The 13,172-nt window shown below is 31.5% G+C and overlaps 2 protein-coding genes across 3 annotated transcripts; both read left to right on the top strand.

Moving 5' to 3' along the window:
* The first annotated feature begins 3,848 nt into the window (after positions 1-3,848).
* LOC106773754 lies at positions 3,849-4,894 on the top strand. Its single transcript, XM_014660500.2, has one exon. It carries the CDS (start codon positions 3,934-3,936, stop codon positions 4,651-4,653), a length of 720 nt encoding a protein of 239 aa, XP_014515986.1. The 5' UTR covers positions 3,849-3,933; the 3' UTR covers positions 4,654-4,894.
* Positions 4,895-6,863: 1,969 nt separating this feature from the next.
* LOC106772954 (peroxisome biogenesis protein 2) lies at positions 6,864-11,440 on the top strand. 2 transcript variants are annotated; one of them, XM_022786391.1, is made up of 8 exons: positions 6,864-7,128; positions 7,515-7,663; positions 7,774-7,927; positions 8,466-8,602; positions 8,694-8,794; positions 9,651-9,768; positions 10,712-10,878; positions 11,056-11,440. In XM_022786391.1, the coding sequence occupies exons 2-8, from the start codon at positions 7,613-7,615 to the stop codon at positions 11,171-11,173; spliced, it is 846 nt and encodes a 281-aa protein (XP_022642112.1). In that variant the 5' UTR covers positions 6,864-7,128; positions 7,515-7,612; the 3' UTR covers positions 11,174-11,440. The 2 variants fall into 2 exon arrangements, with proteins under 2 accessions (XP_022642112.1, XP_014515089.1); XM_014659603.2 differs by having other exon boundaries at positions 6,865-7,128; positions 7,550-7,663.
* The last annotated feature ends 1,732 nt before the right edge of the window (positions 11,441-13,172 follow it).

Below are 13,172 nucleotides of genomic sequence, written 5' to 3'. Positions count from 1 at the left end.
ATCATCTTTGACTACAACCTAAAAAAATCAATAACTCTTCTCAGACAAGTTTCTTCGTAAAGTAATGAAAAGAATCTAATAATAACCTAAAGTTGTTGTGTGTTGCAAATATGAGTGTAAATTATTAAGTAAAAATATATAAATGAAATATCAATTTAAGTCTAAGAACAAATTTGATTGAATCTCATCAAATAACAAGATAAAATTTGTTTTCACTAATTAGATATTATGGTTTAATCATATTTTTAATTTATGTAAGATTTTAAAAAATTAGCTTATATCTATTATAATAGATACTTAGTAACTCTAATATCACATTAGAATAATAAAATTTAAATATAACTAAATCTCAAAAAATTAAATACCAAACACGTTAATAACTAAATCTCATAAAATAAAAAATTTGTAGATTTTGCTAGAAATTTTTCACTATTTTTCCCTTAAAATGACATAACTAATCAGAATAAAACATCATGTTTTCTTTCATTTCAATGAGTTGCAAACATATTTTCTAATTAAAAATTATAATTAGCATGTAAACTTTAAAGAAGATAAGTGATTAAAATTAGGATTAGGTTAGCACATGCTTGACAATAATTAAAAAAATGGGAGATTCGTAGTATAATAGAGATAGAGGTTATATAAATGTTATTTTTTTAGTATTGAAACTTTTTTACATAAAAATAATTTCGAATTAGTGAAATAAGAAGTTGGCTGAGAGGTTAAGGAAGAAGACTTAAGATCTTCTGCATAGAAGTGCATCTGAGTTAAAATACAACAGTCAGCATTTTTTATTTTTTTTTTTCAATTGTGTCTAAAAAAATTGGAGTTGATTTTTTTTTTTCAATATTGAAATATTTTCACATAATTATTAATAACTTTACCTAATAAAATGGTAATGAATTAATAACTTTACATAACAAAATGATATTACGCACACTAAAGCTTTTAAACTAATTTGTTATTGAAATATATGTTTATCAATAATAGTTAAATATATAGTATCACCTATAATAACTTTCTAATGTAATGATAATATACAACTTCAAATTACTTAGTGTTATCAAATTTTAGTTTAATTTTACAATGTATCGAGGATGAAAATGGATTAATAAATACAAAAAATGATATTAAACCGATTAAAAACTTTTAAATTAATTTATTGATGAAATATATTACGTTAATGAATAATAGTTACAGTATCAATTATAATTGTCTAATAATCAACTTAGTTAAAAACTCTAAAAAGTAAGTGGGTGTACAAAATAAAACAAACACTTAGAAAAAAGTATAAAATGTTTAAAATTAGTCATTAACATGATTGGAAGATTAATTTGATTTGATCTTACTTACTCTGTGTACATTTTATCTCAATTTATATAGAAACCTTGTGAAGAAAATTTAAAGAAAATCTTAAGTGTTATTAGATATATAAAGAATCATCCGAGATGATAGTAAACTAGAATTACAAGAATGAAGTGATTCAGCTTGAAATATGAATTATACAAAATTGTTTAGAAATAGTATAAAGACATATAATTATATTTTGATAACATTTTAACATTATCTACGTGTCATTATCTGATTGATCTAAAATTATTCTATAATCAATAATAATAATTATAAACATCATCATAAATCAATAATAAAATGACATATAAATAATAATAAAATGTTATCAAAATATCGTTATTTTCGTGGACGAATAAAAGTATGAAACATGTAGGACCCCATTGGCATGGAGAGATGGTAAGAGTTGTAATGGTGAGCAGATAAGCATGGAATCTTTTGAAGTGTCACTAAAGAAGGATTCTATCTGTTGTGCACTACCCCATCACAATACCTTTCCTTCACTTACTCAATCTCTTCAACATATATATTTATACACTTTCTCTTTTCTCTTTCTTTCATAATACTAATATGTAAAATATAGAATTATTAGAACATCTACAACCTTAATCACATGTGACTGTGTTTCTTCTACTTTGGCATCTTCATGTCTTCAAGATGCAGAAGAATGAATTCAAGACTATCTCTTTCTTATATAAATTTAGAGAGAGAAATGTGATTGTATATATATATATATATATATATATATATATATATATTTATTTATATAAAAATAATTTATATTAAAGTTTATAGTTCACATATATATTTTTCTTCTTCTCACGTAAACTTAGAACATTAAGTTGACAGAGTACAATTTTATGATCGAATTACTCAAAAATTTTCATTGGTAAAAACTTTATAAATAAATTTATTAGAAATTTACATAAATAAATCTTTTGAATATCTGTATTACGCTCTTAATTGGTCAATAATGAAATATTGTGTCCGTATATTATCTTCATAAAATAATATATAACTGGAAATAAATAAAATATTAATAAAACTCGTACAAATCTATTAAAATTAACATCACCCTCTACTTCTATGAAATTTATGTTTCGTAATACTTAGATTACGAAGAATGGAAATAATTTTCTTCCTCACGAATTTGATATTAGCAAAGGATGGAAATAAAGAGAAAAAAAAAAAGATTATAAAATATAAGAGAAAGAGGAAAAGAGAAGATAAATAGTTAATACTAAACATGAATGAAAGAAAACATTTAATTATGGGTGAACTTTGGATTCGAGGAGCACAGTAAGTGTTGGCATTTTTTTAAACAGTGCAATGTAGTTTATAATATATTGAGATGCATTATTGATGTTAAATCAAACTTTACAACAGAATTTTATAACTCATGTAATTTTACTGATAAAAAGTTATCTAAGAATTTATGGATTAAAAAAAAGTAATTAGTAACAATTATAATTTTCTGAAAGTCTGATATTCCTTGAATTAGTGCATAAAAATGTTTTTTTAATCGACCAGTTTATAAAAATTGAACTGAAAAATAGTTTAGTTTAATTTTTAATAAAAATAATTTCTTTTTTATTTAGTTTTTTAACAACTCAAAAGCCCATTCACATAAACGGATTATAGTTGATGGGTAGGTCCAATAAACCATTAATAATTGGGGCCTCTCAAAAGTAACAACAACTTATAAAGTAGGGGTTTTCTTCGTGCATCTCACATTTTCCTTCTGCACCCCAAAATAAATTTTACAGTTATGCCCAATATAACCTTACAAGTTATAAAGTCGGTTCAGTGTGGTTTGGCTTGATTCAGTTTTGTTTAGTTTGGTTGGGTTTGGTTTGGTTTGGTTTAGTATATTTTGATTCTTTTCATTTCAGTTCAGTTTGATTCGTTTCAATTTAACTAGTTCGGTTTGATTTGACTCGATTGGATTCAGTTCAGTTCGATTGGATTTTGTTTGGTTTGGTTTAGTTCAGTTTGGTTTGGTTTGGTTCGGTTCATTTCAGTTCGATTTGATTCAGTTTAACTTGACTTAGTTCGGTTTAGCTCGGCTCGATTCAGTTCAGCTCGGTTCACCTAAGTTCGGTTTAGTTCAATTCGACTCGATTTGGTTCGGTTCGATTTGGTTCAGTTCAATTTCGTTCGGCTTTGCTTGGCTTGACTTGACTTGGCTTGTCTCGACACGATTCAGTTCGGATCGACTCGGCTCCTTCAGTTCGGTTGAGTTCGATTCAGTTTAATTAAATTTAGCTCGATATTGTTCGGTTCGATTTATCTCGACTTGACTCAATTAAGTATAATTTATTTCGGTTTGACTGAGTTTGATTCGGTTTGATTCGATTTGATTGAGTTATGTTCGGTTTACATTCACTTACATCATTATATGTGATAATTTTTTCTTATTTAAAAAAGAATTAAAAAAGAAAAAATTTAAAAATAATTTTAAAAGTATTTATGTACGTTAAGATAATCGTCATTGAGTATCTAGGTTCTAGAATCTAAACATGGTTCAGTTGTGGATAAAATTTGTCACTCTGCTTCGTACTCTGTTTCATCAAAACATTATCGATGGCTTTGTCCTTGTTCCAAAACCCCAACTTTCTTAAATCCCCACTCCAATCTCAGCCCCAAATCGCCACCGCTACCACCACCGCGCGCTGTGGCTACCTTCGGGTGAGGTGCGGCGGACCGCGGTCTCAGCGTGGACCGCTGGTGAAAGGTCGAATCCTGAGCATCGAAGCAATCCAAGCCATCCAAACCCTAAAACGTCTTCACCGAACCAACCCTCCCAACCTGTCCTCCCAACTCTCTAACACCCTCACGCGCCTCCTCAAATCCGACCTCCTCGCCACCCTCCGAGAGCTTCTACGCCAACGCCACTGCGCCCTCGCCCTCCGTGTCTTCTCGACTCTCCGATCGGAATACGGCGCCGAGTTATCCCTCTATGCCGAGATGGTGCAGGCCCTCACCGCCTGCGATATGCACGAGGACGTGGACCGTCTGATCCTCGACCTCGAAGATGAAAATGAAATCAAGTGCGACGACCATAAGGGGCTTGCCAGCTTGATCAAGGCCGTTGTTACTGCTCGGAGGAAAGAATCAACACTCAGGATTTACGACTTGATGAAGAAGTGTGGATATGGAACCGTCGCTGAGCTCGATGAGTACGTGTTTAAGGTTTTGGTTTCTGCTTTCAAGAGTTTCGGGGAAGAGGCTCTTGCTGAAGAACTTCAACAGCATTACAAAATGTCGCTTGCTAAGTCTCAACTCAACACCTTGCGCATTTAGCCAACTTTGTAAATATTTTGTTTTTATTTTTTAATATAGTGATTAGGTAGCTGTAGAAGAAAATCATGGCAAGTGTTAATTCATTCTTTTTGCATGTTTGATTGGAATACACTTTACAGTGTTACTGTAACTTTGTTTTGAATTTGATCACTTCTGATTAACTTCACTCGTTTCATGAACATTGTATATTATCAACACATACTTAATAGTTATGACAACTAGCTACTTGGCTTACTTGACAGTTCTAATGTCTTAGAAAGCTATTAAGTAATTATTCTTATATAAATCTTAGGATGGATAAAAATAGAAGATTCTACTTGAAGTAGTTAGTTTGTGAACATAAATTAGGTATTGATATAGTAGTCTATGCATATTTTGTAACTATGATATGGTAATCTAAAAGGTGTTATGATTTGATAGTCACAATGAGTCTGACAGACTTATAATAGATGATGCTTATGGTATCAGATTGTTTTCTAGTGTTTAGAGGGAGGAAACTTCTTACTAGAGAAAATCCTCTGATTGTTAGGATAAACTGTGGTTGTTGAGGTTTACACTTGAATATATATATCCAGAAATCATAGAGAGGGAGAGGGAGAGAGACTCTCGTATAAGCATCAAAAGGGTAATAATTACTTGTTGGTAACTCTTTACAATTTCAATCTTTATACATTTACTTATGAATTGTTTGACAGCTTAAAAGTAACAGGGCACAGGTGAATTGCAAGATGCTCAAGAAGGAGTAAAGTTTCTGAATTGTTTCAATCTTTACAATTTACCAAATGCTTTCAATGCAATGTTGGTAAAAGTGATTATTTCTGGCTACGTAAGAATTGGTTCTGCTTTTGCCTATGGTGCTCTCTTCGGTTTGACTATTGTGTTCTTGCTTTGTCGTTGAAGGATGGTTTAATGTTGCTATAACATCTATGGTGGGTTGCCCACTCTGTTTTTTATTACTTTCGTTGTTAATCTCCATTTCAGAATGGTGCTTGTCTTCATGAAAATTCTCTAAAAGGACTTGGTATCTTCCTATGGAAATTCTGATACTGCTGTGTTCGATTGTATTATAAGCAGACACTTGGAAAACTTTATTTTTCTGGATATTCTAGTATTGCTATGAGCCTAAAAGCTGAGGTGATGATTGTCATTTGCAACTGTTTTGCTAAATGTTCGAGGTGTGTTCAAATCTGTCATCTGCGAATCGAACAAATTCTCAGATATTGTAGGATCTTATTCAAACGATATATCATCATTGAAAAAATGACATCTTCTTACAAGCAAAATATCCTTCTTAAAGGAAGTAAAATGTCACAGTGAGAATGTTAAAAAGTGATCTTAAGCACTTCCAACAAATTACAAAAAAAATGATATCAATACACTCCAAGTGTAATTTCTAATGAATCCCTACTGTGATTTCCTATATATTTTTTAAACGAATGCAGAATACTGAAAAATTGGTCAACAAATTTTACAAATACAGAAGAAAGAAAGGAGAAAAATATTCAAATAAGAAAAGAATTATGCAAATGAAAAATTTGCCAAAAAATTAATCAAATAAATGAAAAGTAACTCAAATCAGTGAAAAAAAAGTAGGGAAAACTATGAAAATGGAGGGGAAACTACGAATATATTTTTTATATTTATGGACTAATTTTTCGTTTTTATGTGAAAAACCCTTAAAAGAAAAATAATATAAAATCTTATTGCTTTTTTTTTTTTTTTTCATTCCGTAAAATATTGTTGATGTGATAATAGTAATGTGATGTAAAAAAGATAATTAAAAAAAAAGTGATGGAACCAATAAAGCAGGTGAAAGAATAAATGATTTTGTAATTAACTAATTAATTCATTATGTTAATTTTTTATCTTATAAATGCAATGGTTGCATCTATTAAAATTGACTTTATTAATTTATAACTTATCACGACTAGTTGATTATAGACTGTATTATGTTCAAATTAAAATCATCATTATTTTTTAAGGATTTTACTATTAATTAACATCATTGCATTTTTGAGAAAGGGAGAAATGATTATATTTTTATTCAGATCAAATTAATTTGAATAAAAGAAATAAATAATGAAAAAAAAGTAATTAAGCCAAGAATAAAAAACATGTGAGTTTTTCATTTAATATGCGAAAAAGTGGGAAAAGACGAAAAAGACCTGCGTGTTTGGGTGAAATGACGATGGAGAGTGAAATGAAAGAACAGTGTTTGCCTTGTTTTTTGTTGAGTTGAGCTTCCTTCAGCAATGACCAGACCCTTCTGATCTCTCTTTCTCTCTCTAAACTGAGCAACACACTCACATATTAGAGAGAGAAAGAAGCGGTGCATGGAAACACAAAATTCAACCAAACCAATTTCATCATCATCATCATCACCATCACGCAATGACTCTCCCTTCACACGATGCTTGGATTCACACTTCCCATACCCTTCTCCCCACATGGAAATCCCTTTCTGTCTCTCATCAGGTCCTTCTTTCTGTTCATTTCAATCAACTCATTCTTTGAACCCTTAACTTTACCCCTTTTCACGTTTAGGGTTTGCCCATATTCTCTCTATTCATCTATATAATCGTAATCCCATGTTCATTCATTATTGCTTACTGGGTTTATTATTTTTTATCCAAAACCCTTCTGCTTGTGATAAAAATTACTTTTTTCTTTTCTCGGGTTGTGGTTTTTCTGGTTGAAGCTTGAGATAAGCTGAATTTCTGTGAACGTCATGGAGATTAATAGTTTACTGGGATTAAAGTTTGTTTTTATTATCATATTGAAGATTGAGTATGATCAAGTTGCATAGTATGCTTCCTTTTCCCTGTTTTTTTTTTTTTTTTTTTTTTTTTTTTTTTTTGCAGCAATTGTTTAAGTTAATTGTTGTGGTTTTCGGCAGTCAGCAATCCCAATTTCAATATCAAGAGTTAACCAAGTCGATGCTGCACGATTGGACGTTGAAATGTCAGCCATGTTGAAAGAGCAGTTGGTTAAAGTATTCTCATTAATGAAGGTACAGTTATGTATGACTTACAGTTGTAAACCATTGTGTGTGGTGTGTTTTGTTATCAATTTGGAAATTTGCTTGAACATTTTCATATTTCTTTTGTTTTTTGGGATTAGCCAGGAATGTTATTTCAGTATGAAGCGGAGCTTGATGCTTTCCTTGAGTTTCTTATTTGGCGGTTCTCAATTTGGGTGGATAAACCAACCCCAGGCATTGCTCTCATGAACCTGAGGTACAGAGATGAGCGTGCAGTAGAACCAAGAGATAAAGGTACGAAGGTCTGAATCTCATCTTTCTGCAAGGTAGTGTAGTGCTATTTAGATAAGCATGTCTACTATAGTGTGAGACGCTTCTGAATTCTAATTGATTATTTGATAAGCTGTAAGCTTTAAACACACGGAATGACTTTTGTGGAAAATCTCCAGCTATTGTTGACATCACTGACATCATGAATGATAGTTGATAAATGTAGTAGATGATATCCTGTCGACACCTTTGGATAGAAATTTTAGCGCGCAGTTTTTTTCTTTTCAAGTTCTTGTTTACAGTTTTTGTTTATGATTGTTTGTATGGTGCATCATGGTCAATAGCATTCTGCTGAAGGTGTTAAATTGTAGTGTTATACCGTTTTGTGAGGTGTGTCAATGCCTTAAACAAACCAATTACCAAGAGGGAAAGTGTACAAATTTTCTGGTGATATGTTAGCATTGCATGTATACCTTTATCTGAGTACTGCTCAATCTTGTCCTATGTTCATGGTTCTTTTTAGCTGCTAACTTCTTATTCTTGTGTGGTACATTGCACACAGTTAGAACTGGTTTGGAGGGACCTGGACTCACTGTTGCACAGAAAATTTGGTATTGTGTTGCCACTGTTGGTGGTCAGTATATATGGGCTCGATTGCAGTCCTTCTCTGCTTTTCGCAGATGGGGTGATACTGAGCAGGTAATTTTTTTGCCAACTTACAAGTCTAGAGAACAACGTGAATTTAGTCGAAGTGAGCTCTAGTTTGACTTTCAAATTTTCTGTGTTCCAGAGACCATTGGCACGACGCCTATGGATCTTGATACAACGAATAGAAGGAGTTTATAGAGCTGCTTCATTTGGAAACCTGTTGATATTTCTTTGCACTGGAAGGTGATTTTTTCAACTACCAAACAGTTAACTCAACACCTGTTTTGTTGCTGATAAAGAAAAAACCTCTTTTTGTTTCTTCTGTTTGTGTTCTGAAATATATATAGGCAACATATGATGTAGAAATTTTTGTTTATGAGAAATGAGAACAGCAACGTTTCATTGGTCAAACTTTTAAAATATTGTACATGAATTTTTTAAGTCCTCATATATCATGATCACTGATTAACTTTTACAAATCATATTAGATAATATTTTTAGTTGTAGAAAAATGTGCACAACTATTTTAGTAAACATACACGTATAGTTTTATGTTGGATTTATAGTTCTCACTTTTCACCATAAGAACTGTTTTCATTTGATACACATACAAGGGAAGATCACCTTATACTGGTGTTTAAGTTAAACTATTCTTACTATTAACTTTGTATAAAGTACATTTCTCATCTATCCAACTGTTACTACATGTTACCTAGATTGTTTGTGCCAAGTTTTATAAAATTTTAACTACAATAAGATAATCAGTGATTCTCATTATCACTTGTTTTAAATGTATATATTATGTAGTTTTGACGTACACGAGAGATTTCAAATAATTTTGGATTAATCTAAAATTTTGCAGTTAATATATGTGTGTGTGTATATAATAGGAATTTTTAACCCAATGGTGAGTTTTAGAATAGCTTGTTTAATAAAAACTGTTGAATATAGTGTAACAATGAATGCTCGTCTTGTGTGAAGGTTCTGTGGATTCTATAAGGATATATATTTGTCTATATGTTTCTGGCATATAATTGGTTTCTTTTAGTTTGACTTGCTATGTAAACTTATCTTCTGGTTGGGCCTTTTTGTAAAGCAGATATCGAAATCTTATTGAAAGAGCCTTACGAGCTAGGCTTGTATATGGGAGCCCAAATATGAATCGTGCTGTTAGCTTTGAATATATGAACAGGCAATTAGTTTGGAATGAATTCTCGGTACTTCTTCCCCTCTTCTTAAGTTTATTTGTACTTAATTTGCGGAATCTTGCGGGTTACATGAGATATTTCATTTATTTGCTAGTTGAGACTAATGATTGTGTGCATTTGAATTTCAATTAGAAAATAAAGGTTTTTGCATTCTACTGGAGTTGAAAAAAAGCGACATATTTTAGCTTTTTAGTCAACTGGAATTTGAGTTGAATTTTGCTTGACAGAATTTGAAAACATTGTCAAAGTGTTCAATAGAAACTGAAAGTTGTGTTTGAGTGTTCCAACTGATCCAAACACAGCCTATGAAGATTGGCGTAGCTGAATGAATGTGATAGGACCCCATAGCCATACATAGGGTCCCTAAAGCACTTTGGGGTAACTCTTTAAGGCCGAAGAATAGTTATGCTCGATATTCACTTAAGGCAGGAAATGACTAAGAACGGAGAGCAACTAGTTATACACCTGTCATATGAAATGGGGAGAGAAGGGTATGTTGGTTGTAAGCTGAATAGTTTGGCTAGAGATTGTTCTCTAATATTGGCAGCTTCACTGTTTGTGGTGTCTGTCACATGTGGTATGATTTATTGATTAGGGAACTTTTAAAAGAGCTTATTTGGGCTTGTCACAGTAGCTTACGACCTTCCTATAAGGGCTCACTAGTTCATTGAACAGCTCATCTAAATAAGTTTTTTTTTTTGTGTTGTTTCAATTAACTGTTACATTCAAACATATGAATAAGCTCTCATTTAATAATAAAGTATTAAATAAGTTCTTAATCAAGCTGTTAACTCAAATGTAGCTCTATTCCAATCACTAAAACTGGTTGTCGCTATGTTGCAACTGGATCTGTTCTTCTTTCTGGTTTTGGTGACAAGTGAAAATTTGCAAGAATGTTTCACATCCGAAGTTACAATCCCTTGGAGCTAATTCTCTCAGGTTCTGATGGCAGGAAATGTTACTGTTGCTTCTTCCTCTTCTTAATTCATCATCCGTGAAAAATCTTCTTCGACCTTTCTCAAAAGATAAATCATCAAGTTCATCCGAGGATGGCACAGCATGTCCCATTTGCCTGGCCACTCCAACCATTCCTTATGTTGCTCTACCTTGTCAGCACAGGTACATCACTACAGACATGTACTCTCGTCTGAAATTATTATTTTGGCACTACAAACTTCTGTTATAACAATTTGGTAGGATTATAGTTGTGGAATGTTCATAGATCCCAACATTTATGTATACATGCTTCTCATGAAAAGAGAATGACTAAACAATTGTTCACATTTTATGTGACAGATATTGTTACTACTGTCTTAGGACACGATGTGCTGCTGCTCCATCATTTAGGTGTTCCAGGTGCAGTGAGCCAGTTGTTGCTATGCAACGGCATAGTGGTGGTGTCTCCACGGAATGATTTGTTGTTACTAAGAAACAAGGAAACAATGTTAGAGTTAGGGAGCATTTGATCAACTTACAGAATTAGTATATAAAAATACTACCTGAAATTGTGGTGGTATTCTTTTCTTCTTACTTTCTATTTCGTTGGTTTCTCCCTTGTATTAGCATTCTCATTTAATTGGGAAAACAGATCAAATTTCTTCATAGCATCACTGTACTCGGTTGAGTGGGAAGCATTCTTTCCCTTGTAGCAGCAATGTATCATTCAGTTACGTCTCATACATTTCTTTCTCTTCTACAAGTTCAACTTCATACTTGTACCTTCTGTGTGTTGTGATTAGACACATATAAAAAGGTTACTCTCTTAACTTAAAAAGCTAAGCTATTTAAAAGAGCCATGATATAGTAAATCTAAACTTAAGTGCCACTTTTTTACCTTTTTTAACTGGTGTCTTTTCTGATATAACTTGGAGAATAAATTTTGTACTGTTAGTAGTAAAGTAAAAATTTTCTTGTTGATGTCAAAACTCAATCACATGCATTAAAAAGTAAAGTGTGGTTGATTGAAAATAGTTTGCTGATACTTCCATTAGTCTTAAACTCTGTGATCAATCTTAAATTTAATCAATGTTCAGTTATTATCATAACTAGATTTTTATAGCAGAATCTTTGGAATTTTAACTTGAGTATAACATTAAATGGGATTATAAGAATATAATTACACAGTGAAAGTAAGAGGAAATCATCTTTGGTCTACGATGTACACATAAGAATATAATTACACAGTGAAAGCTTGTTTTTCAAGTCACTTCAAATAATTGAATTGGAGTATACTGCTTTAATATCTTACAATGCATCTTGCTCATGTCTCATCCTTTCTTTCTCTCACTCTTACAATGTCTGTGATGAATCTTTCATTGAGAAAAAAAAAGGGTTAAAAGTTCAATTAATTTGGATTATCTTTTTCAAATAAAGGTTGTGGAAAGAATATTTGACCAGGATATTTCTTGACACAGAAACCACCCGATGGAGCTTTTGACTTCAAAATTTGCGGTCATAATAAGCAGGACTAAGCTTAAAAATTATTTGTGAACAACACAAAAAGGGAAAACAAGAAACAAAATCAACAAGTTGTCAAACTCAGTCTCAACCCTTTTTCCTCTTTTTCTTTATCAGTTTTGTTGTTTCCGTGCATGATTAAGCAAAAGTTCACATTGATTAAAAAGGGGTTGACAGATATCACTTAGCTTCTGGTCCGTTGGAGAGGCATAAACTTTCTGGTTATTATTGAATATTCTTGAGTGGAAGACCAATGGTCAAAAGGAATCCATCTGATCCAATTCTTATCCCTTCTTCTAATAATCATCCATACATATGACATGTGCTATGTTCAATTCATAACCTTTGTTCAACAGTGTAAAATGCTCTCATGAGCCAAACCTCTTTTTCTTTTTCCTTTTACCATCTATGAGGTTATCATCTTTCCTTTTCATGGATTCTTAATGTGCATAAAACAAATGTTCTTGCAAAAGATGCACACTACACCAACTTCCCTATATTATGAGACTCACGTCACTAATAATTTCATACACACTCTTTATAAACCGATTATTACTTTCTTATAATCTTTTCATAATTTCTGGATTCATGACCTAATGAATCATTAATCTTACATGATGTTTTACTTTTTCATTTCTACTTAATGTAAGACATAAATTCACACTTGAAATTTTAATATACCAGAATTTATTAAGAGATATATATAAAAGATACTTTGATATCTATATTTATAAAAAGAAACACCAACTATCTTATCCAACACTTCTATTTATAAAGATATGTTACCTTCTGACAGTCTAATTACGATCTAATAATTGATTAACTAAATACTATGGTTTGGGTGAATTTCTTTATATTATATATTATAAGTAAGAGAAAGAAGTATACACACACACACACACACACACACACACACACATATATATATATATATATATATATATATATATATATAT

The sequence above is a fragment of the Vigna radiata genome, chromosome 9 (genome assembly GCF_000741045.1).
Source record: "Vigna radiata var. radiata cultivar VC1973A chromosome 9, Vradiata_ver6, whole genome shotgun sequence".
NCBI lineage: Eukaryota > Viridiplantae > Streptophyta > Magnoliopsida > Fabales > Fabaceae > Vigna > Vigna radiata.
Note: the sequence above shows the minus strand (reverse complement) of the source record. Positions and strands in the feature narration are given on the sequence as shown.

What these genes read in the sequence shown, in the direction of transcription:
- LOC106772954 (XM_014659603.2), top strand. Translation starts at nt 7,045, where the DNA reads ATGACTCTCCCTTCACACGATGCTTGGATTCACACTTCCCATACCCTT. An exon ending in AGTAGAACCAAGAGATAAAG is followed by an intron (nt 7,928 to 8,465) that starts GTACGAAGGTCT and finishes CATTGCACACAG; the next exon opens with TTAGAACTGGTTTGGAGGGA. An exon ending in TAGTTTGGAATGAATTCTCG is followed by an intron (nt 9,769 to 10,711) that starts GTACTTCTTCCC and finishes TTCTGATGGCAG; the next exon opens with GAAATGTTACTGTTGCTTCT.
- LOC106773754 (XM_014660500.2), top strand. Translation starts at nt 3,934, where the DNA reads ATGGCTTTGTCCTTGTTCCAAAACCCCAACTTTCTTAAATCCCCACTC.